Below are 22,700 nucleotides of genomic sequence, written 5' to 3' on the forward strand. Positions count from 1 at the left end.
CCTTTTTATTGCTGACTAATATTGCACTGTATGGATATGCCTCATTTTGTGTGTCCATTCACCAGCTGATGGACAGTTGGATTGTTTCCACTCTCTGACTGTTATGAATAATGCTGCTATGAACATTTGTGTTCCTATTCATGGACCTAGGTTTTCACTTCTCTTGGGTAGATAGCTACAAGTGGAACTGCTGGGTCGTATGTTAACTTTGTGTTTAACTTTTTGAGAAACCGCCAAAGTGTTTTAAGTGACATTTTATGGTGCTTTTTATTTTAAACTTTGAGCTGCATGAGGCCATTTCAATGCATTTTTTAGAGCTCTGGTATTTTGCTGCTTAGAAAATAGCTTCTGAACCAGAATGATCAGTGTAGAAAGCACCATATGTCTGCAGAAACACATTCCAGAGCTGTACATATTTGGCCAGTTTTTTATTACATACATAATATGTGTTCTTTCTGAAAAACTAGATAATATAAATAAGAAAAAAAGAAAAGCCATCGTAAGTCTAACATCCAGAGATACCTGAAGTTATCATTTTATCACATATTCTTCTAGACTTTTATATATTCTTTCCTCCCCTTCCTACACACATGGCAGGGAGGAAAGAAAGATGATACAGTGATAAAGGATGGGATATAAATGTCATGAAAAAAGAATTACAAATGAAAAATAAATTATGAAAAAGTTTTCACTAGTAATCAAAGCAATAAAATTAATCGATCACACTGAAAAGATTTACAAGGTTTTAAAATCCACTGGGATGAAGGAATGGAGGGGCCAGCACTCCCACACATTGCTGGTGAGTGTAAATCGGTTTAGCTTTGCTCAGGGTGTTTTGCCACTATGTATCAACAGTGCGCATTTCCCAACGATTCTAGTTCTAGGAATTTAAGTGGACAAAGCTGAAAAAAATGTTTGTTTGGGGGAAAATATGGAAGGAATCTAGATATCCACCAATGGGAACTGAAAATAAAGTATAATAAATATTCCATATAAACACACAAATACTGCACAGTAATGAAAACTAATGATGTATACTTACTAATATGAAAATATATTAAAAAAAACCCAGTTTACATGAAACTATATAGTCCAATCCCACTTTTATTTAAAAAACAATCACTTTTTTAAAAAATTGGAGTATAGTTGATTTACATTGTTGTGAAAAACAATTACTTTTGAGTTTATAAATATAGGGAAAAAAATCTAGAAAAATCTAGGCAAATTCGTTAGTATTAGTAATCTCTGAGTTACGGAATTAAGAGGGATTCTAATATGTATTTTTTATTACATATATGTTACAAGAAGACACTACTTTTATAATAAAGATAAACAATAAAATTACTTACATTTTGATAAAAGTTATTAAATAGCCTGTGTCAGACGTCAGAATATAAAGAGTAGCAGGCTAATCTTTGGCCTAATTAATCAGAGATACAAAAAGTTTGACTATTTGGAGGGTTGGGAGAAGGGCAGAGGCTAAGAAGAGGATTGACGTTGCCCAAGTGGGTACTGTGGGCCAGACGCTCTGTAGCAGCTGCTGGGAGCCAAGAGCACAAGTGTGAAGCAATACAGCATGGTATTTGGATTTGGCTTCCAGCAGCTGCTATACAGAACCGTGTTTTGAAAGATTGTCAAGTCCACATGGCAAATGGCATATTCCAAGCAATTTTATAGAAATGCTGAGAAATGGCTCCCTAAATGTCTGCTGTCTGCCAGGCTCTGTTACATACAATGGATTTATCTACCAACACCAACGTTGCCGGTTGTTACATTATGGGCTTTTTGCTAAAAAGGAACATGGCTAGAGGTTGCCAGCTGTCCCCCTCGCAGCTGAGCAGCTATTAGGTCTGTTAACTTCAGCATCTCCACCTCCATCCTAGCTCTGCTCCACCTTCACCATCAGCAGAACTTCTCCCCACCATCCAGTGCTCTGAAAGCCTAAAAGGAAAAAAGTTTCTCCCCACCAAAATGCCCATTTGCCGTTGTGTGGCATGCAGGAATTCTGCATTGTTTTAGGCATGATGATCTGGTTACACTCTCCTATAGCACTTATGCAGGAGATATTATCCTGCAGGTTCATGGGTTCATGCCGGTTCATGGGGCAAGAAACAGAATGTTCAAAACCAAACTGATTGAAGATCTTCACAGACAATGCACAGCCCTGTTAGCAAATGTTTCAGTAACTTATAAGAGTTACAGAAGAGTAGATCATAGGAAAAGAAAGTGTTTATTATTCAGTCAACAAGAGTGTTTTCGCTGGGTGAGTGGCTCCTACATGTCTCAGCCTCCTCTCCTACTAATTCCGGTTGTTAAAGGGTTGACCAGATGTCAAGTGGAATTGGCAAATGTGGTTCCCCTCCCCTTGGGACTGTGACTCTTATCTTAATCATTTTCACTTAAAAGGCTACTACGGGGTTATTTTCATTCCCCTTCCTTTCCTCCTAAAAACACCCCTGTGTTACTAATTTATCTGTGCATACACTGCTGAGGGGACCCACTGTCAGAGGATCCCATTTCATGAACAGTCACTGAACTCTGTTTCTTGTATAGTCTTGGACTTTTACTAAACTCAGATAAACTAAGCTCAGATGTGGCTATTTCATCAGAGTTACTTTCGCAAGGATCTTCAGCTTGGGAACAAACATTTAATTAAAATGAATGTTTTTGTTTCTCTTCCAAAATGGTGGTCCCAGCATAGGGATGGGCAAAGCTTCGTGGTTCTTCTTCTCTTGTGGATGTATCTAGAAGGTAACAGAAGGGGCTGTTTGTTCCCCTTTGGAGCCGTTCATAGTTTCCGAGTAACACTGCACAATAATTATCTTAAGAACAGACTTCCTGACATAACTTACATCAGACTTTTCTGATAGCAGTCCTCAACATGTCCTTATTTATTTTCTTTTAGAACATTTTGGGCAGGCAAGGGCCATGAGGCAGAGGTCATGGGTCCTTTTCAGAGCCCTTCCTAGTGTAATGTTCCTTGTACTGATGGTGAAAAGCACACATTGTTATTTTGGTAAGCAATTACAAATTGAAGATTGCTCGACTGGGGCCAAAGATATAGCCACTGCGGTGGTGTGGTAAGAAATGTCTGCACTAAGACCTTGGCCTTTGGGGCTGACAGAGCACATCTGAGAGGGTTAACAGGATCCTTCTGTATCCCCACAGATGCTGATGCAGAGATTGAAGGAGCCCCAGCCTCTCCCTTGGATGTGGTGTCCTTGGAGGCCAACAAAGATTATATCATCATCTCTTGGAAACAGCCGGCTGTGGATGGAGGGAGTCCTATTCTGGGATATTTTATTGATAAGTTAGTACTTAGTCTAACTTCAGTTACAGTGATTTGGCCATAGAGACACATGCTTGATTTCTCCCACCATTTCTAGGTGAAGTGTTTTCTTTACTGGTCTCTCTCCCTCTTTTCTCTGTGTCTCTGTCTCTGTCTGGTGTGTATGTATGTATATATATGTATATACACATACCTACCTGTTTACCTAAATTCCAAAGATAATCCTTGAATTGTACTATCAACCCAAGTCACTAATTTGGCGAGAATATTATGAATTTGTTCACCTAATAGAGGCCACTTTAGAAATGAAATAGCTGGTATTCAATATGCTTAATGTCCATATTATTAGTATGTCAGTAATTTAAGAATATTAAGTAATTTAAAGAATAGTACTCTAAGAATACTAAGAAAATCTCATTTATATCACAGGATTCAAGTTTGACAAAGAAATAACAAATATCCATAGTATTAAACTGTTTTATCTACAAATCGTTGCTGTTTACATTCTCCAAAACTTAGAGGCTTTATATTTATAGTAAATGGGTCTTACATATGAATTATCCAGTGAGCTTGGCCAATTTAGAAACAAATTTAGATTATTGACCTAAATACATTATTGTCTGACTTAGTTTCTTTTCAGATAGTTGCTCCAATTCTCTTCCATTTTTAAGTAATAAACTGTGACTGTAAAAACCACTAGGGGCAGATAATCTATGCCGCTGTAGTATGACAGGTTTGTACCAAGGTGGATTCAACTTAATATTTATAGCAGTAAGTAAGTATATGCCTACTGGGCTCAGTACCAACCAGAGAAATATTTATAATAGATTATACTTTATTTAACTGTACACTAAATGTTTCCAAGTTATTTCATCATTGAATAATGATGAACTGTGAAGTTTTAGATATATTCTTTAAAAAAAAATGCATCTGTATTTTAATTAAAAACATAACTATCTACCTTTGTAAAAGTATCCCTCTATGTAAATGCGCCGTTTTTTACAAATCTAGTAAGATTCTTTTTTTTTTTGAATTTTATTTTATTTATTTTTTATACAGCAGGTTCTTATTAGTTCTCTATTTTGTACATATTAGTGTATATATGTCAATCCCAATCTCCCAATTCATCCCAACACCACCACCCACCCCGCCATTTTCCCCCTTTGGTGTCCCTATGTTTGTTCTCTGCATCTGTGTCTCTATTTATGCCCTGCAAACTGGTTCATCTGTACCATTTTTCTAGGTTCCACATATATGCGTTAATATACGGTATTTGTTTTTCCTTTTCTGACTTACTTCACTCTGTATGACAGTCTCTAGATTCAGCCACATCTACAAATGACCCAATTTCGTTCCTTTTTATGGCTGAGTAATATTCCAATGTATATATGTACCACATCTTCTTTATTCATTCGTCTGTCGATGGGCATTTAGGTTGCTTCCATGACCTGGCTATTGTAAATAGGGCTACAGTGAACATTGGGGTGCATGTGTCTTTTTGAATTATGGTTTTCTCTGGGTATACGCCCAGTAGTGGGATTGCTGGGTCATATGATAATGATATTTTTCGTTTTTTAAGGAACCTCCATACTGTTCTCCATAGTGGCTGTATCAATTTACATTCCCACCAACAGCACAAGAGGGTTCCCTTTTCTCCACACCCTCTCCAGCATTTGTTATTTATAGATTTTCTGATGATGCCCATTCTAACTGGTGTGAGGTGATACCTCATTGTAGTTTTGATTTGCATTTCTCTAATAATTAGTGATGTTGAGCAGCTTTTCATGAGCTTCTTGGCCATCTGTATGTCTTCTTTGGAGAAATGTCTGTTTAGGAGTTCTGCCCATTTTTGGATTGGGTTGTTTGTTTCTTTAATATTGAGCTGCATGAGCTGTTTATAGATTTTGGAGATTAACCCTTTGTCCGTTGATTCGTTTGCCAATATTTTCTCCCATTCTGAGGGTTGTCTTTTCGTCTTGTTTGTAGTTTCCTTTGCTTTGCAGAAGCTTTTAAGTTTCATTAGGTCCCATTTGTTTATTTTTGTTTTTATTTCCATTACTCTAGGAGATGGATCAAAAAAGATCTTACTGTGATTTATGTCAAAGAGTGTTCTTCCTATGTTTTTCTCTAAGAGTTTTATAGTGTCCAGTCTTACATTTAGGTCTCTAATACATTTTGAGTTTATTTTTGTGTGTGGTGTTAGGGAGTGTTCTAATTTCATTCTTATACATGTAGCTGTCCAGTTTTCCCAGCACCACTTATTGAAGAGACTGTCTTTTCTCCATTGTGTATCCTTGCCTCCTTTGTCATAGATTAGTTGACCATAGGTGCATGGGTTTATCTCTGGGCTTTCTATCCTGTTCCATTGATCTATATTTCTGTTTTTGTGCCAGTACCATATTATCTTGATTACTGTAGCTTTGTGGTATAGTCTGAAGTCAGGGAGTCTGATTCCTCCAGCTCTGTTTTTTTCTGTTTTGTCCATCACTCTCTCTCCCTTAGGTGTGAGGTGGGCACAGACAGCTGGTCTCAGTGCAATGACACACCTGTGAAGTTTGCTCGTTTCCCAGTCACTGGATTGATAGAAGGTCGTTCTTACATATTCCGAGTTCGTGCTGTGAACAAAACTGGAATAGGTCTCCCCTCTCGTGTTTCCGAGCCTGTGGCTGCTCTGGATCCCGCTGAGAAAGCTAGACTTAAAAGTAAGCATTTTTCATTTTTCAGGATCATCTTGAATTTTTTTTATATGCCTGAAGTAGATCCTATTGCAAGGTTATTTCTCCACCCTCCACTAGAGGGAGAAGAGAATAAGAAATCCTTTACTGATCAGAAAAATCCAGGGGAAAAAAAGACAAAAACAAAAAAGTATTTGTTTTTTGACTCATCTGTTCACTAAGGGCTTTATTTTATGTTATTTTTATTTGATTCAGAAAAGTTTGCCTTATTTGACTGAGTTACAGGCATTGTGTTTGAAATGAAATATGAAAACCAAAAGGCTGGAGAGCTTTTTTTTTTTTTCATTTTATTAGCACAGTTCAAATATACTTTTCTTTCTGGTTAATTTTCTTAAAATTGTAAGGTAGTTTTCTTAATCTTGAATTTATCCCTTAGAGCATTAATACTCAACACTGTGAATTTCTTTATGTCAAAGGAAAAACACATTTACGACACATCGTGTCTGATCTGTACTCGGGTTTCTGTGTTAGAGTCAAAAATAATCTTTTCATATATTTAGCCTCCAAGTCTCAATGTCAAAATTGTGGTACATGGGGCTTCCCTGGTGGCGCAGTGGTTGAGAATCTGCCTGCTAATGCAGGGGACACGGGTTCGAGCCCTGGTCTGGGAAGATCCCACATGCCGCGGAGCAACTAGGCCCGTGAGCCACAACTACTGAGCCTGCACGTCTGGAGCCTGTGCTCTGCAACAAGAGAGGCCGTGATAGTGAGAGGCCTGCGCACCACGATGAAGAGTGGCCCCCGCTTGCCACAATTAGAGAAAGCCCTCACACAGAAACAAAGACCCAACACAGTAAAAATAAATAAAATAAATTAATAAACTCCTACTCCCAACATCTTCTTTAAAAAAAAAAATTGTGGTATATGAATTATGCTCTGCATTTGTTTCATAGGAACCAATACAGCATCCTTAATAATAGGGACCTTAAAGTGGCATTAAAAGAATTGTTGGAATTTCACATTTCAGTCTATACCAGATTTCTCAACCTTGGCCCTATTGACATTTTAGGCCAGGTAATTCTATGTTGTAGGGGGCTGTCCTGTGCATTGTAAGATGTTTAGCAGCATCCCTGGCCTCTACTCGCTAGATGCCTATGGTCCCCCCACCCCCTCCTCCCCCCTCCCCCCAACCGCAATCATGACAATCAAAATTGTCTCGAGACATTATCACATGTCCCTGGGGGGCAAAATCACCCTAGTTGAGGACTACTGTCTATGCCATTTATAACATTTTCAGTGTTATTCTTGACCTTAAGTACATGTAGTGGCATCATAAAAATCTAAGTAAAATAATGTCACCTTCCCTCTGGAGACTTTTCTAATCAGGCTCCCTGATTACTCTCCAATCACTTTTCACCCACTGTCCAACTTCTCTCCCTCTTTCCTAATTCCATCTCATACTTTCATTTACTCCTCTTTAATAAATGTCAATGAAAGTAAGATTTGTTGGGATTGAAAATGAATTATCTTGCTTATCACCTTTCTGTTTTTGCACACAGTCTGGTGAAAAGTCCCTCACTTGAAGCAGGAGTTGAATCATTCTCTCTTTCTGATGTCTTTCTGATATCACAGAAATGAATTTCCCCTTTAACTTTATACTGCCTGTCTCACTCATTTTCCTTACTCGGGATCTAAACTGCTTTCCTTTGTAAATAACACTTTCAAAATTAATGGAAAGAAATCTCTTTCGTTGAGCTTTACTGCAGGATCAGCGCCCCTCTCCCCTTTCATCTTCATTATGACATAAATAACAGCCCGGCTTACAATTGTTCCTGAAAATTTTCTCCCAATTAAATGCTATCTCTCAAAGAGGGTGAGAGAGCCTATGTGTTTCAGGAGATACATGGGGAACAGTGTATGAACACAGGCTGTTTACCTCGCCTGTGTCAGTACAGTTCCGGAAACGTGGAATCTAGCAGATTGTGAGTTGTTTGAGAACAGAGACTATGCCCCCTCTCCCCAAAATACCATGTGCGTGCTTGATAAGACTCACTAAGAAGGTACATAAGTAAACTTAGTAACAACCCCATTGGGGACTAATCTGGCCAGTTTACCAATTTCTCAGTGCAGCTGAACTGCATTTGTGAATGTTTCTGATTTTTGTATTTATCTCTGTCAGGTCGCCCTTCAGCACCCTGGACTGGACAGATCATTGTCACTGAGGAGGAACCGACAGGTAAAAACCACGTTTTCCCCAGATAGTATTGCCAGTGCTCTGCTATGCAGTTTGGCTTTTGTTATGAGGCTACACTGTATATTATTTAAGTGTTTTGGAAAGAACATTCTGAAATATTTGGAGATCATGAAGTAACTTACGTTGTCAGAGAATCGCTTTTTTTTAAAAGCTTAATTGAGGTATAATGACATACACTAAACTGCATGTCTGTAAAATGAGCAATGTGATAAATTTTACATGTGCAAACACCTGTGAAACCATCACCGTGATCAAAGTAATGAACATATACATCACCCCTATATTTCCTCATACCCCTCTGTAATACCTCCCTCCTGCCCCTTCCTCATCTCCAGGCCATCACTGACATGCTTTCTGTCACTATCGTTTGTGTTGTCCACAATTTTAGATCAATGGAATCATACTCATTTTTGTCTGGTTTCTTTCACTCAGCATAATTATTCTGAGATTTATCCATATTGATGCATGTATCAGTTTATTCCAACTTATTTATACCTTCACCATTGAAACCTTCTATGAACCTCCTTGTTAAGTGTTTTTGTGGACATACACTTTCGTTTCTCTTGGATAAATACCCAGGGTTTGAATGGATAGGTCATCTGATAGATGTTTGTTTAATTTTTAAAGAAATTGCCAACTGTTTTCCAAAATGGTTGTACATTTTATATTCCCATCTGCAGTAGTCCAGAGTTTCAGCTGCTCCACACTGTAACCAGTTCGTGGTATGGTCAGTCTTTTTAATTTTAGCCTTTCTAATTGGTGTATAGTGGTGTTTTGTACCATGGTGGTATTTCATAGTAGGTGTATAGTGGTCTTAATTTGCACTTCCCTAATACTGTTGAGCACATTTTCATGTGCTTATTTGCCATTTTTGCATCATATTTGACATCTTTGTCAAATCCAAGTTCATTCAGATATTCTCCCTTTTTTTTTCTAGACATGTTATAGCATTAGCTCTTATATTTCAATCTATGATCCATTTCAAATTAATTATTTCTATATTGTGTGGATTAAGGGTCTAAGTTATTATTATTATTTTGCATATGGCTCTCCAGTTATTTCAGCAATATCTGTTGAAAAGATTATTTTCTTCCCATTGAATTGCCTTGGCACCATTGTCCAAATCAATTGATTGTATATTTATGGATCTATTTCTGGAATATTTATTGGTCAATTTTATTTTCTCTACACCAGTACCACACCGTCTTTATTACTGTAGCTTTTATAAGCTTCATGTTTTTTTTAAAGCTTCACAGTTTTGCAATCAGGTAGTATAAGTCCTCTAATCTTTTTTTTTTCCCCACAGTTGTTTTGACTGTTCTAAGTCTTTGCATTTCCATGTAGAATTTAAAATCAGCTTATCAATTTCTAAAAAAAAAAAAAAACCCTGCTGGGATTTCATTTGAGTCTTTTATTCTTCGTGATTTTCTATCTACTCATTCTATCCATTATTTTATTTAATTATTTTATTTTATTTATTTATTTTTGGCTGCGTCGGGTCTTCGTTGCTACGCAGGCTTTCTCTAGTTGTGGCCAGCGGAGGCTACTCTTCGTTGTGGTGCGTGGGTTCCTCATTGCGGTGACTTCTCTTGTTGCAGAGCATGGTCTCTAGGCAGGCAGGCTTCAATAGTTGTGGCTCGCAGGCTCTAGAGCGCAGGCTCAGTAGTTGTGGTGCACGGGCTTAGTTGCTCCGCGGCATGTGGGATCTTCCCGGACCAGGGCTTGAACCTGTGTACCCTGCTTTGGCAGGCAGATTCTTAACCACTGTACCACCAGGGAAGTCCCTCTATCAATTATTGTTAAAATAGTGGTGACATCTCCAACTAAATGGTGGATTTAAATGCTTCTTGTAGTTTTATCAGGTTTGGTTTCATGTGTTTTGAAGCTCTGTTATTAGATGCATAAACATTTTTATTGTTATATCCTCTTATGCACTGACCACTTTAATATTAGGAAGTGACTCCTTTTATCCACGGTAATACATTTTTGCTTGGAAATCTGTTTTGTCTAATATGAATATAATGACCCCAGCTTTCTTTTGATTAGTGTTAGCATGACATATGATTTCCTTCCTTTTACTTTTAACCTATGTGTCTTTGTATTTAAATCATGTTTCTTGTAGGCAGCATATAGTTGGGCCTTGCCTTTTTATGCAATCTGGTAATCTTTACCTTTTAATTGGGGTGTTTGAGCTATTTACATTTCATGTGATTATTGATATGGCTGCATTTAAATCTACCATCTTGCTAGTTGTTTTCTATCCGTTCCATCTATTTGTTTGCTTTCTTTTCCCTCTTTCTACATTCTTTTGGATTAAATATCTTTTGTTATTCCATTTTATCTATGTTATCTTATTAGCTATAATTATTTTTTTCTTTTATAGTAGTTTGGAATTTATGACAATGTACCTTCAAGTAATATTATCCTACTTCACATGTAGTATAAGAACTTACAGCAGTATCATTCCATTTACCCCTCCTAGCCATGGTGGTGTTGTTATGTATTTTATTTGTTTATATATTATAAACTCTATGATATGATGTTATTATTTTGGTTCAAACAGTCACAAAGCTTTCAAAGAAATTTTAAAAGTACGAAGAAAGTTTTCAGTATTCACTCACATTTTTACCATTTCTGTTGCTCTTTATTTCTTTGTGTAGATGTGGATTTCCATCTGATGTGATTTTCTTTCCACCTAAGGCATTTCCTTTTTTTTTTTTAGGCATTTCCTTTAATATTTCTTGTAGTGCAATCCTGCTGGTTATGAATTATTTTATTATTTGTATGTTTGCGAGAGTCTGTATTTCGTCTTCATTTTTGGACTATATCCACCAGCTATAGAATTCTAGGTTGACAGTCTTTCTTTAGAGGTTGGTCCATTGTAATATAGGTCTGCACTGTAGGAATGACTGCTATCATTTTTTTTCCTGCCATTCTTATTTGTGTTTTTCTGTATGTAATGTATTTTTTTCCCATGTCTGCTTTTAAGATATTCCCTTTATCACTGGCTTTAGAAATTTGATTATGATGTGCATTTGTGTAGTTTCCTTCATATCTTGTGCTTGGCGTTTGCAAGTTCCTTGAATCTGTGCATTTATGGTTTTCATCAGATTTGGAAATTGTTTTTCACATTATTTCTTCAAATATTTTTTTTCTATACTCCCCTCTCTCTTCTCTTCTTCAGGAACTCCAATTACATGCCTCTTGAAACCAAAGCTCAGTGATGCTGTGCTCATTTTTCCTATCAGTCTTTTTTCTTTCCGTGTTTCATTTCTTTCTGTGTTACTTTCTACTGCTATGTCATTAATTTTATTATTCTTCTCCTCTTTAGCTTCTAACCTATTGTGAATTCCAGGCAATGTATTCTTTGTAAAAGACTTTGTAGTTTTCATCTTAGAAATTAATTTGTATTATTTTTATATTTTCCATGTCTTTAATTATCATCTTAATCTTTAGCCTCTTGAACATATGGAATACATTTATAATAACCGTCTTTATGTCCTTGTTTACTAGTTCTATCATTTGTGACATTTCTGGTTTTGTATCATTGATTGATATTTCTCCTCATCATGGGTTGTATTTTCTTGCTTCTTTGCATACTTGGTGATTTTTTTTTTTTTTTTGGCTGTGCCTCATGGCTGTTGGGATCTTAGTTCCCTGACCAGGGATTGAACCCAGGCCCTCAGCAGTGAGAACACTAACCAATGGACCACCAGGGAATTCCCTGGTCATTTTTTTTTTTAACATCTTTATTGGAGTATAATTGCTTTACAATGGTGTGTTAGTTTCTGCTTTATAACAAAGTGAATCAGTTATACATACACATATGTTCCCATATCTCTTCCCTCTTGCGTCTCCCTCCCTCCCACCCTCCCTATTCCACCCATCTAGGTGGTCACAAAGCACCGAGCTGATCTCTCTGTGCTATGCGGCTGCTTCCCACTAGCTAGCTATTTTACGTTTGGTAGTGTATATATGTCCATGCCACTCTCTCTCTTTGTCACAGCTTACCCTTCCCCCTCCCCATATCCTCAAGTCCATTCTCTAGTAGGTCTGTGTCTTTATTCCTGTCTTACCCCTAGGTTCTTCATGACATTTTTTTTCTTAAATTCCACATATATGTGTTAGCATATGGTATTTGTCTTTTTCTTTCTGACTTACTTCACTCTGTATGACAGACTCTAGGTCCATCCACCTCATTACAAATAGCTCAATTTCATTTCTTTTTATGGCTGAGTAATATTCCATTGTATATATGTGCCACATCTTCTTTATCCATTCATCTGATGATGGACACTTAGGTTGTTTCCATCTCCTGGCTATTGTAAATAGAGCTGCAATGAACATTTTGGTACATGACTCTTTTTGAATTATGGTTTTCTCAGGGTATATGCCCAGTAGTGGGATTGCTGGGTCATATGGTAGTTCTATTTTTAGTTTTTTAAGGAACCTCCATTCTGTTCTCCATAGTGGCTGTACCAATTCACATTTCCACCAGCAGTGCAAGAGTGTTCCCTTTTCTCAACACCCTTTCCAGCATTTATTATTTCTAGATTTTTTTTTTTTTTTTTTTTTTTTGCCATGGCTCACAGGCCCAGCCGCTCCGCGGCATGTGGGATCTTCCCAGACCGGGGCACGAACCTGTGTCCCCTGCATCGGCAGGCGGACTCTCAACCACTGCGCCACCAGGGAAGGCCCGTGTTTCTAGATTTTTTGATTATAGCCATTCTGACTGGTATGAGATGATATCTCATTGTAGTTTTGATTTGCATTTCTCTAATGATTAATGATGTTGAGCATTCTTTCATGTGTTTGTTGGCAGTCTGTATATCTTCTTTGGAGAAATGTCTATTTAGGTCTTCTGCCCATTTTTGGATTGGGTTGGTTTTTTTTTTTTTTTATATTGAGCTGCATGAGCTGCTTGTATATTTTGGAGATTAATCCTTTGTCCGTGGATCCGTTTGCAAATATTTTCTCCCATTCTGAGGGTTGTCTTTTGGTCTTGTTTATGGTTTCCTTTGCTGTGCAAAAGCTTTGAAGTTTCATTAGGTCCCACTTGTTTATTTTTGTTTTTATTTCCATTTCTCTAGGAGGTGGGTCAAAAAGGATCTTTTTGTGGTTTATGTCATAGAGTGTTCTGCCTATGTTTTCCTCTCAGAGTTTGATAGTTTCTGGCCTTACATTTAGGTCTTTAATCTATTTTGAGCTTATTTTTGTGTATGGTGTTAGGGAGTGATCTAACTCATACTTTTACATGTACCTGTCCAGGTTTCCCAGCACCACTTATTGAAGCGGCTGTCCTTCCTCCATTGTACATTCCCGCCTCCTTTATCAAAGATAAGGTGACCATATGTGCGTGGGTTTATCTCTGGGCTTTCTATCCTCTTCCATTGATCTTTCTGTTTTTGTGCCAGTACCATACTGTCTTGATTACTGTAGCTTTGTAGTATAGTCTGAAGTCAGGGAGCCTGATTCCTCCAGCTCTGTTTTTCTTTCTCAAGATTGCTTTGGCTATCCGGGGTTTTTTGTGTTTCCATACAAATTGTGAAATTTTTTGTTCTAGTTCTGTGAAAAATGCCGGTGGTAGTTTGATCGGGATTGCATTGAATCTGTAGATTGCTTTGGGTAGTAGAGTCATTTTCACAATGTTGGTTCTTCCAATCCAAGAAAATGGTATATCTCTCCATCTATTTGTATCATCTTTAATTTCTTTCATCAGTGTCTTATAATTTTCTGCATACAGGTCTTTTGTCTCCTTAGGTAGGTTTATTCCTAGATATTTTATTCTTTTTGTTGTAATGGTAAATGGGAGTGTTTTCTTGATTTCACGTTCAGATTTTTCATCATTAGTGTATAGGAATGCCAGAGATTTCTGTACATGAATTTTGTATCCTGCTACTTTACCAAATTCATTGATTAGCTCTAGTAGTTTTCTGGTGGCATCTTTAGGATTCTCTATGTATACTATCATGTCATCTGCAGACAGTGACAGCTTTACTTCTTTTCCGATTTGGATTCCTTTTCTTCTCTGATTGCTATGGCTAAAACTTCCAAAACTATGTTGAATAAGAGTGGTGAGAGTGGGCAACCTTGTCTTGTTCCTGATCTTCGTGGAAATGCTTTCAGTTTTTCACCATTGAGGACGATGTTGGCTGTGGGTTTGTCATATGTGACCTTTATTACGTTGAGGAAAGTTCCCTCTATGCCTACTTTCTGGAGGGTTTTTATCATAAATGGGTGTTGAATTTTGTCGAAAGCTTTTTCTGCATCTATTGAGATGACCATATGGTTTTCTCCTTCAATTTGTTAATATGGTGTATCACATTGATTGATTTGCATATATTGAAGAATCCTTGCATTCCTGGAATAAACCCCACTTGATCATGGTGTATGATCCTTTTAATGTGCTGTTGGATTTTGTTTGCTAGTATTTTGTTGAGGATTTTTGCACCTATGTTCATCAGTGATACTGGCCTGTAGTTTTCTTTGTGACATTCTTGTCTGGTTTTGGTATCAGGGTGATGGTGGCCTCGTAGAATGAGTTTGGGAGTGTTCCTCCCTCTGCTATATTTTGGAAGAATTTGAGAAGGATAGGTGTTAGCTCTTCTCTAAATGTTGGATAGAATTCTCCTGTGAAGCCATCTGGTCCTGGGCTTTTGTTTGTTGGAAGATTTTTAATCACATTTTCAATTTCAGTGTTTGTGATTGGTCTGCTCATATTTTCTATTTCTTCCTGATTCAGTCTTGGCAGGTTGTGCATTTCTAAGAATTTGTCCATTTCTTCCAGGTTGTCCATTTTATTGGCATAGAGTTGCTTGTAGTAATCTCTCATGATATTTTGTATTTCTGCAGTGTCAGTTGTTACTTCTCCTTTTTCATTTCTAATTCTATTGATTTGAGTCTTCTCCCTTTTTTTCTTGATGAGTCTAGCTAATGGTTTATAATTTTGTTTATCTTCTCAAAGAAACAGCTTTTAGTTTTATTGATTTTTGCTATCGTTTCCTTCATTTCTTTTTCATTTATTTCTGATCTGATCTTGGTTTCTTTCCTTCTGCTAACTTCGGGGTTTTTTTTTGTTCTTCCTTCTCTAATTGCTTTAGGTGCAAGGTTACATTGTTTATTCGAGATGTTTCCTGTGTCTTAAGGTAGGATTGTATTGCTATAAACTTCCCTCTTAGAACTGCTTTTGCTGCATCCCATAGGTTTTGGGTCATCGTGTCTTCATTGTCATTTGTTTCTAGGTATTTTTTGATCTCCTCTTTGATTTCTTCAGTGATCACTTCGTAGTGTATTGTTTAGCCTCCATGTGTTTGTATTTTTTACAGATCTGTAATTGATATCTAGTCTCATAGCATTGTGGTCGGAAAAGATACTTGATACAATTTCAATTTTCTTAAATTTACCAAGGCTTGATTTGTGACCCAAGATATGATCTATCCTGGAGAATGTTCCATGAGCACTGGAGAAGAATGTGTATTCTGTTGTTTTTGGATGGAATGTCCTATAAATATCAATTAAGTCCATCTTGTTTAATGTATCATTTAAATCTTGTGTTTCCTTATTGATTTTCATTTTGGATGATCTGTCCATTGGTGAAAGTGGGGTGTTAAAGTCCCCTACTATGAATGTGTTACTGTTGATTTCCCCTTTTATGGCTGTTAGTATTTGCCTTATATATTGAGGTGCTCCTATGTTGGGTGCATAAATATTTACAATTGTTATATCTTCTTGGATCAATCCCTTGATCATTATGTAGTGTCCTTCTTTGTCTCTTCTAATAGTCTTTATTTGAAAGTCTATTTTGTCTGATATGAGAATTGCTACTCCAGCTTTCTTTTGGTTTCCATTTGCATGGAATATCTTTTCCCATCCCCTCACTTTCAGTCTGTATGTGTCTCTAGGTCTGAAGTGGGTCTCTTGTAGACAGCATATATATGGGTCTTGTTTTTGTATCTATTCAGCCAGTCTGTGTCTTTTGGTGGGAGCATTTAATCCATTTACATTTAAGGTAATTATCGATATGTATGTTCCTATTACCATTTTCTTAATTGTCTTGGGTTTGTTATTGTAGGTCTTTTCCTTTTCTTGTGTTTCTTGCCTAGAGAAGATCCTTTAGCATTTGCTGTAAAGCTGGTTTGGTGGTGCTGAACTCTCTCAGCTTTTGCTTGTCTCTAAAGGTTTTAATTTCTCCATCAAATCTGAATGAGATCCTTGCTGGTAGAGTAATCTTGGTTGTAGGTTTTTCTCCTTCATCACTTTAAATATGTCCTGCCAGTCCCTTCTGGCTTGCAGAGTTTCTGCTGAAAGATCAGCTGTTAACCTTATGGGGATTCCCTTGTGTGTTATTTGTTGTTTTTCCCTTGCTGCTTTTAATATGTTTTCTTTGTATTTAATTTTTGACAATATGTGTCTTGGAGTGTTTCTCCTTGGAGATTAATATGTGTCTTGATTAATATGTGTCTTGGAGTGTTGATTAATATGTGTCTTGGAGTGTTTCTCCTTGGATTTATCCTGTATGGGACTCTCTGTGCTTCCTAGACTTGACTATTTTCTTTCCCATATTAGGGAAGTTTTCAACTATAATCTCTTCAAATATTTTCTCAGTCCCTTTCTTTTCCTCTTCTTCTTCTGGAACCCCTATAATTCGAATGTTCGTGTGTTTAATGTTGTCCCAGAGGTCTCTGAGACTGTGTTCAGTTCTTTTCATTCTTTCTTCTTTATTCTGCTCTGCAGTAGTTATTTCTGCTATTTTATCTTCTAGGTCACTTATCCGTTCTTCTGCCTCAGTTATTCTGCTATTGATCCCTTCTAGAGTATTTTTAATTTCATTTATTGTGTTGTTCATCGTTGCTTGTTTCATCTTTAGTTCTTCTAGGTCCTTGTTAAATGTTTCTTGCATTTTCTCTATTCTATTTCCAAGTTTTTGGATCATCTTTACTATCATTATTCTGAATTCTTTTTCATGTAGACTGCCTATTTCCTCTTCATTTGTTACGTCTGGTGGGTTTTTATCTTGCTCCTTCATCTGCTGTGTGTTTTTCTGTCTTCTCATTTTGCTTATCTTACTGTGTTTGGGGTCTCCTTTTTGCATGCTGCAGGTTCATAGTTCCCGTTGTTTTTGGTGTCTCTCCCCAGTGGCCTAAAGTTGGTTCAGTGGGTTGTGTAGGCTTCCTGGTGGAGGGGACTAGTGCCTGTGTTCTGGTGGATGAGGCTGGATCTTGTCTTTCTGGTGGGCAGGTCCACGTCTGGTGGTGTGTTTTGGGATGTCTGTGGACTTATTATGATTTTAGGCAGCCTCTCTGCTAATGTGTGGGGTTGTGTTCCTGTCTTGCTAGTTGTTTGGCATAGGGTGTCCAGCACTGTAGCTTGCTGGTCGTTGAGTGAAGCTGGGTGCTGGTGTTGAGATGGAGATCTCTGGGAGATTTTCGCCATTTGATATTACGTGGAGCGGGAGGTGTCTTGTGGACCAGTGTCCTGAAGTTGGCTCTCCCACCTCAGAGGCACAGCACTGACTCCTGTCTGCAGCACCAAGAGCCTTACATCCACACGGCTCAGAATAAAAGGGAGAAAAAGTAGAAAGAAAGAAAGAAAGAAAGAAGATAAAATAAAATGAAATAAAGTTATTAAAATAAAAAAATTATTAAGAAAAAAAAATTTTTTTAAGTAAAAAAACTCCCCAAAAAAAACAAAACAAAAAAAGGACGGATAGAACCCTAGGACAAATGGTGAAAGCAAAGCTATATAGACAAAATCTCACACAGAATCATACACATACACACTCACAAAACGAGGAAAAGTGGAAAAAATCCTAAATCTTGCTCTCAAAGTCCACCTCCTCACTTTGGGATGATGCGTTGTCTATTCAAGTATTCCACAGATGCAGGGCACATCAAGTTGATTGTGGAGATTTAATCCGCTGCTCCTGAGGCTGCTGGGAGAGATTTCCTTTTCTCTTCTTTGTTCTCACAGCTCCCGGGGTTCAGCTTTGGATTTGACCCCACCTCTGCTTGTAGGTCGGCGGAGGGCGTCTGTTCTTCGCTCAGACAGGACGGGGTTAAAGGAGCCGCTGATTCTGGGGCTCTGGCTCACTCAGGCCGGGGGGAGGGAGGGGCATGGAGTGCGCGGCGAGCCTGCGGCGGCAGAGGCTGGCATGATGTTGCACCAGCCTGAGGCGCCGTGCGTTCTCCTGGGGAAGTTGTCCCTGGATCCCGGGACCCTGGCAGTGGTGGGCTGCACAGGCTCCCCGGAAGGGGGGTGTGGACAGTGACCTGTGCTCGCACACAGGCTTCTTGGTGGCGGCAGCAGCAGCCTTAGCGTCTCATGCCCGTCTCTGGGGTCCGCGCTTTTAGCCGCGGCTCGCGCCCATCTCTGGAGCTCCTTTAAGCAGCGCTCTTAATCCCTTCTCCTCACACACCAGGAAACAAAGAGGGAAGAAAAAGTCCCTTGCCTCTTCGGCAGGTACAGACTTTTTCCCTGACTCCCTCCCGGCTAGCCGTGGTGCACTAACCCCTTCAGGCTGTGTTCACTCCGCCAGTCCTCTCCCTGCGCTCTGACCGAAGCCTGAGCTTCCGCTCCCAGTCCCGCCCACCCAGGTGCGTGAGCAGACAAGCCTCCCGGGCTGGTGAGTGCCGGTCGGCCCCGATCCTCTGCGCGGGAATCTTTCCGCTTTGCCCTCCGCATCCCTGTTGCTGCGCTCTCCTCCACCGCTCCGAAGCTTCCCTCCTCCACCACCCGCAGTCTCCGCCCACGAAGGGGCTTCTAGTGTGTGGAAACCTTTCCTCCTTCACGGCTCCCTCCCACCGGTGCAGGTCCCGTCCCTATTCTTTTGTCTCTGTTTATTCTTTTTCCTTTTGCCCTACCCAGGTACGTGGGGAGTTTCTTGCCTTTTGGGAGGTCTGAGGTCTTCTGCCAGCGTTCAGTAGGTGTTCTGTAGGAGTTGTTCCACGTGTAGATGTACTTCTGGTGTATCTGTGGGGAGGAAGGTGATCTCCGCGTCTTACTCTTCCGCCATCTTCCCCTAGATCCTCCATTTTTTTTTTTAATGACATGTCAGACATTTTGAATTTATGTTGTATGGTGCTGGATATTTTTTTATGTCTATAAATATTCTTGAGCTTTGTTCTGGGGAAACAATTTGATTCTTTCAAGGTTTGCTTTTGTTTGGTGGAATCAGAGCAGCCTTTGGTATAGCCGTAATTTGGCTGAATTACAGAGGTAGTACTTTTCTGAGTACTCTACCGGATGCCCCGTGAGTTAGGAGATTTCCAGTCTGGCTGGTGGGAGGATGAACTCTCCCAGGTCCTTTGAGAGCGTTGAGAATTTTTCTCTCCAGTTCTTTTGTGTGGGTGTTCCCGGCCCCAGGTGCTTTCCTTGTATGCATGTGCTGATCAATACTAAAGTGAATACTCCAAAGGGACCCCCTCAAGTCTCTGAAGCCTTTCTCTCTGTGCAGCCTTTTCCTCCCCATGACTTTCTCTGTGCACACTTTGCCCTCCTTGGAATTACAGCTTCTTCTCCACTCAGGGAGACTGCCAGGCTCCACCTGGGTTTCTCTTCCTGAGCTGCTGCCTTGAAACTCCCTCCAGACAGTAAGCTGGGACAGTGGTAGGGCTCATCTAATTTTCCAGCTATGGGGTATCATTGTCCTATGATGACTGATGTCCAATGTCTATAAATGGTCATTTCATATATTTTGCTCATTATTTTACTTGTTTCACATGGAAGGGCCACTCCAATGTCAAGAACTGTGGAGGGTCTAAAACTTCACCCTACTTACGGGCCATCAAGTTTCATAGCAGTTTCATAGATGCTGACAAAAGGCATGAGACTCCCGGGTCAGAGAGACAGGGCTCTGTTACCCACAGCTCAGCAGACAGCATGAGCTTCGTGTTTTCACTGGTCCCCCTGCTTCCCCGAGCCCCACAGGGCGATGTGTAGCCACACAGGTGGACGCTGCCTATGCAGAGATCTGCGTCACAGCTGAGAAAGCTTGCCCTTAGGAAACCCCAGTCTTACAAGGGAGCTGCTCACCAACCTACTCAAAGTTTCTTGGAGAAAGACATTATCTTTACTCTTCTGGTCAGAAACAACTCTCTGACCTAGAGGATATACTATTTCTATATTCCAAGGTTGTTTGCCACCCAAGCATACTTGAAAAGATATTCTGTCAAAAAGCTGATTTAAGATACGCAGAAGGGCTTCCCTGGTGGCGCAGTGGATAAGAATCCACCTGCCAGTGCAGGGGACACAGGTTTGAGCCGTGGTCTGGGAAGATCCCACATGCCGCAGAGCAACTAAGCCCGTGTGCCACAACTACTGAGCCTGTGCTCTAGAGCCTGCCAGCCACAACAAGAGAAGCCACCGCTATGAGAAGCCCACGCCCCACAATGAAGAGTAGCCCCCGCTCACCACAACTAGAGAAAGCCTGCATGCAGCAACAAAGACCCAACGCAGCCAAAAATAAAATAAATTTATTAAAAAAAAGTAAGATGTGCAGAAAACATAACTTGTGTCATTGCTACTGTTTTTCAGGACTGTAGGAAATTAAAATTGTCAAGCAAAGAAAGTAAAATTGTGGCTTTGAATGAATGAATGAATGAATGAAAGTTTTAGGAAGAATTTTAGAGACAAGGTACTTCTTTTTACTGTGGAGCAGTAATTAGCTCTTCCTCCCTCTGTGACTCTTGAGTGCCCTGGGCTTCCCAAGTGTGTGCCCCTCACTATTCCCTGTTGTTTTTCAGAGGGTATTGTTCCCGGGCCCCCCACAGACCTCTCTGTCATCGAGGCCACACAGAGCTACGTGGTGCTGAGCTGGAAGCCCCCCCGTCAGCGTGGCCATGAGGGCATCCTCTACTTTGTAGAAAAGGTAAGACTCTGGGATCGACATTATACCTCTTAACACTTCTTCAAGATTTCTTTAAGGAAGTAAAGATTAAATTTCTATTGTGTCCTGAACTTTTTAAACTCTTATAAACTGTAAACAATTTCTATAGGAAAATGTGTATCACACAGAACTTTGCCTTAAAGTTCAGGGGGTTTATGGATCCCTGAGGGTCACCCATAGACTCCTACAAGGTCCACAGACCCCAACTCATAACCCTTCTAAGAAGAGAAATGTTCCTGAAACTGTAGATTGCCTCTGTGACACTGTTTTCTCGACACTTTTTCTGTCTCCCTTGCCCTAGAAATGCCTTTTCATCTCTCTGCACTTGTCCCTCTGCAGGAAGGGTAGATGGACGAGAGGAATAGAAGTTACAATACTTTCAAATGGCTGCGAGAGTGAAGACAGAAAGTCCTCACATGCTCCCTCGAGCTTGGCTGGCACTACTCTAAGTGCCGGTGGGAGGGTGGGGTCAGGGGTTACAATCAAGAAAGATACTGGCTAGTTCTTTCCCTCAAATATCTTACAATTATATTGTAGTTACCTTGGAGAGGGCAGCATACAATGAAGGCCTAAAATGGGTGAAATGATGAGAATTACATGTGAATCTATCCTATACCCATATTGGAGAGGAGTTCTAATAAGTATTTATGCTGAGAAAATGGAGAAAAGCAAGACCTGGACAAGACATTATCTGTGGGAGCTACCCCAGCTGCAAGTGCACAGGGGAGCACCTGCCAGGCAAGGCACAGGGCCCGGGGTGGGCGGAGGAAGTCCGCGCCTAAAGGGATCATTGGTACTGGAAAAGGGCATTTAAAGAGAATGTGCTGAAACTGAGGTTCCAAATCCATTGTTAAGAAGGTTTTGATTAGGATATAATTGAAAAAAATTAAAATAAGTTTATCTTATCTTGTCTGTAAGAACATTTTTATTGGCAGTTATGCACCACTTTTTAGAACAATGAATGAAACAACTGTTTGTACTTTTTTGTTATATTTTATTTTTATAAAATTCTGTGATAGCATGTTAAGGTATCATTTACATTTGCTTTCATAGAAAAATCATAGAAAAGGTCATTTTTTTTTGCAAAAATGTTATGGAGCTCAATTAATTTTCCTAAAGTCCTCTCTTTTACCTTTAATGCTACTCTGATCATTCAATTTCAGAACACCTATTAGATCACCTTCCCTGACAATTATTACAAGAGAATAGATATCATAGGAATATAGGCGTAGGCAAACATCTGCAAATTAGGTAACAACGTAAAAGCAATATTCGACTATCTTTATGGCCTTTTAATTATTTCTAATTAGCAGCTCTTGAGAAAATTATACTGGAGCTAAAAACACTAGGGTCTGTGGTTTCCCTTTATTAATTATTATACTTTTCTTTGATGAGGACATTTAACTCACATCTTTAGGAGCTTTCCTCACTTGCTTCTTATCCCTAACAAATCGGTAACAATAAGCGTATCATCTCTTCAACGTGTAATATGGACGTCTTCAAAGAAATTCTGATTTTACCAAAATAATACTAAAAATTTATATTTTTGTTAATTTTTATATTTTCTAGATATTAGCTTCAAATAAAATATAACTTGAG

The 22,700-nt window shown here is 39.2% G+C and overlaps 1 protein-coding gene across 4 annotated transcripts in view; it reads left to right on the top strand.

The window, feature by feature from the left end:
* Positions 1-22,700, top strand: part of MYOM1 (myomesin 1) — a 160,727-nt gene that overhangs the window by 70,938 nt on the left and 67,089 nt on the right. For all 4 annotated transcript variants that reach the window (XM_060028740.2, XM_060028738.2, XM_060028737.2 and 1 more), the window contains 4 exons: positions 3,169-3,310; positions 5,792-5,991; positions 8,144-8,200; positions 20,959-21,083. In XM_060028740.2, the coding sequence (XP_059884723.1) occupies positions 3,169-3,310; positions 5,792-5,991; positions 8,144-8,200; positions 20,959-21,083 (524 nt within the window). The remainder of the gene's footprint in view (positions 1-3,168; positions 3,311-5,791; positions 5,992-8,143; positions 8,201-20,958; positions 21,084-22,700) is intronic.

Source organism: Delphinus delphis, chromosome 13 (genome assembly GCF_949987515.2).
Source record: "Delphinus delphis chromosome 13, mDelDel1.2, whole genome shotgun sequence".
Lineage (NCBI taxonomy): Eukaryota > Metazoa > Chordata > Mammalia > Artiodactyla > Delphinidae > Delphinus > Delphinus delphis.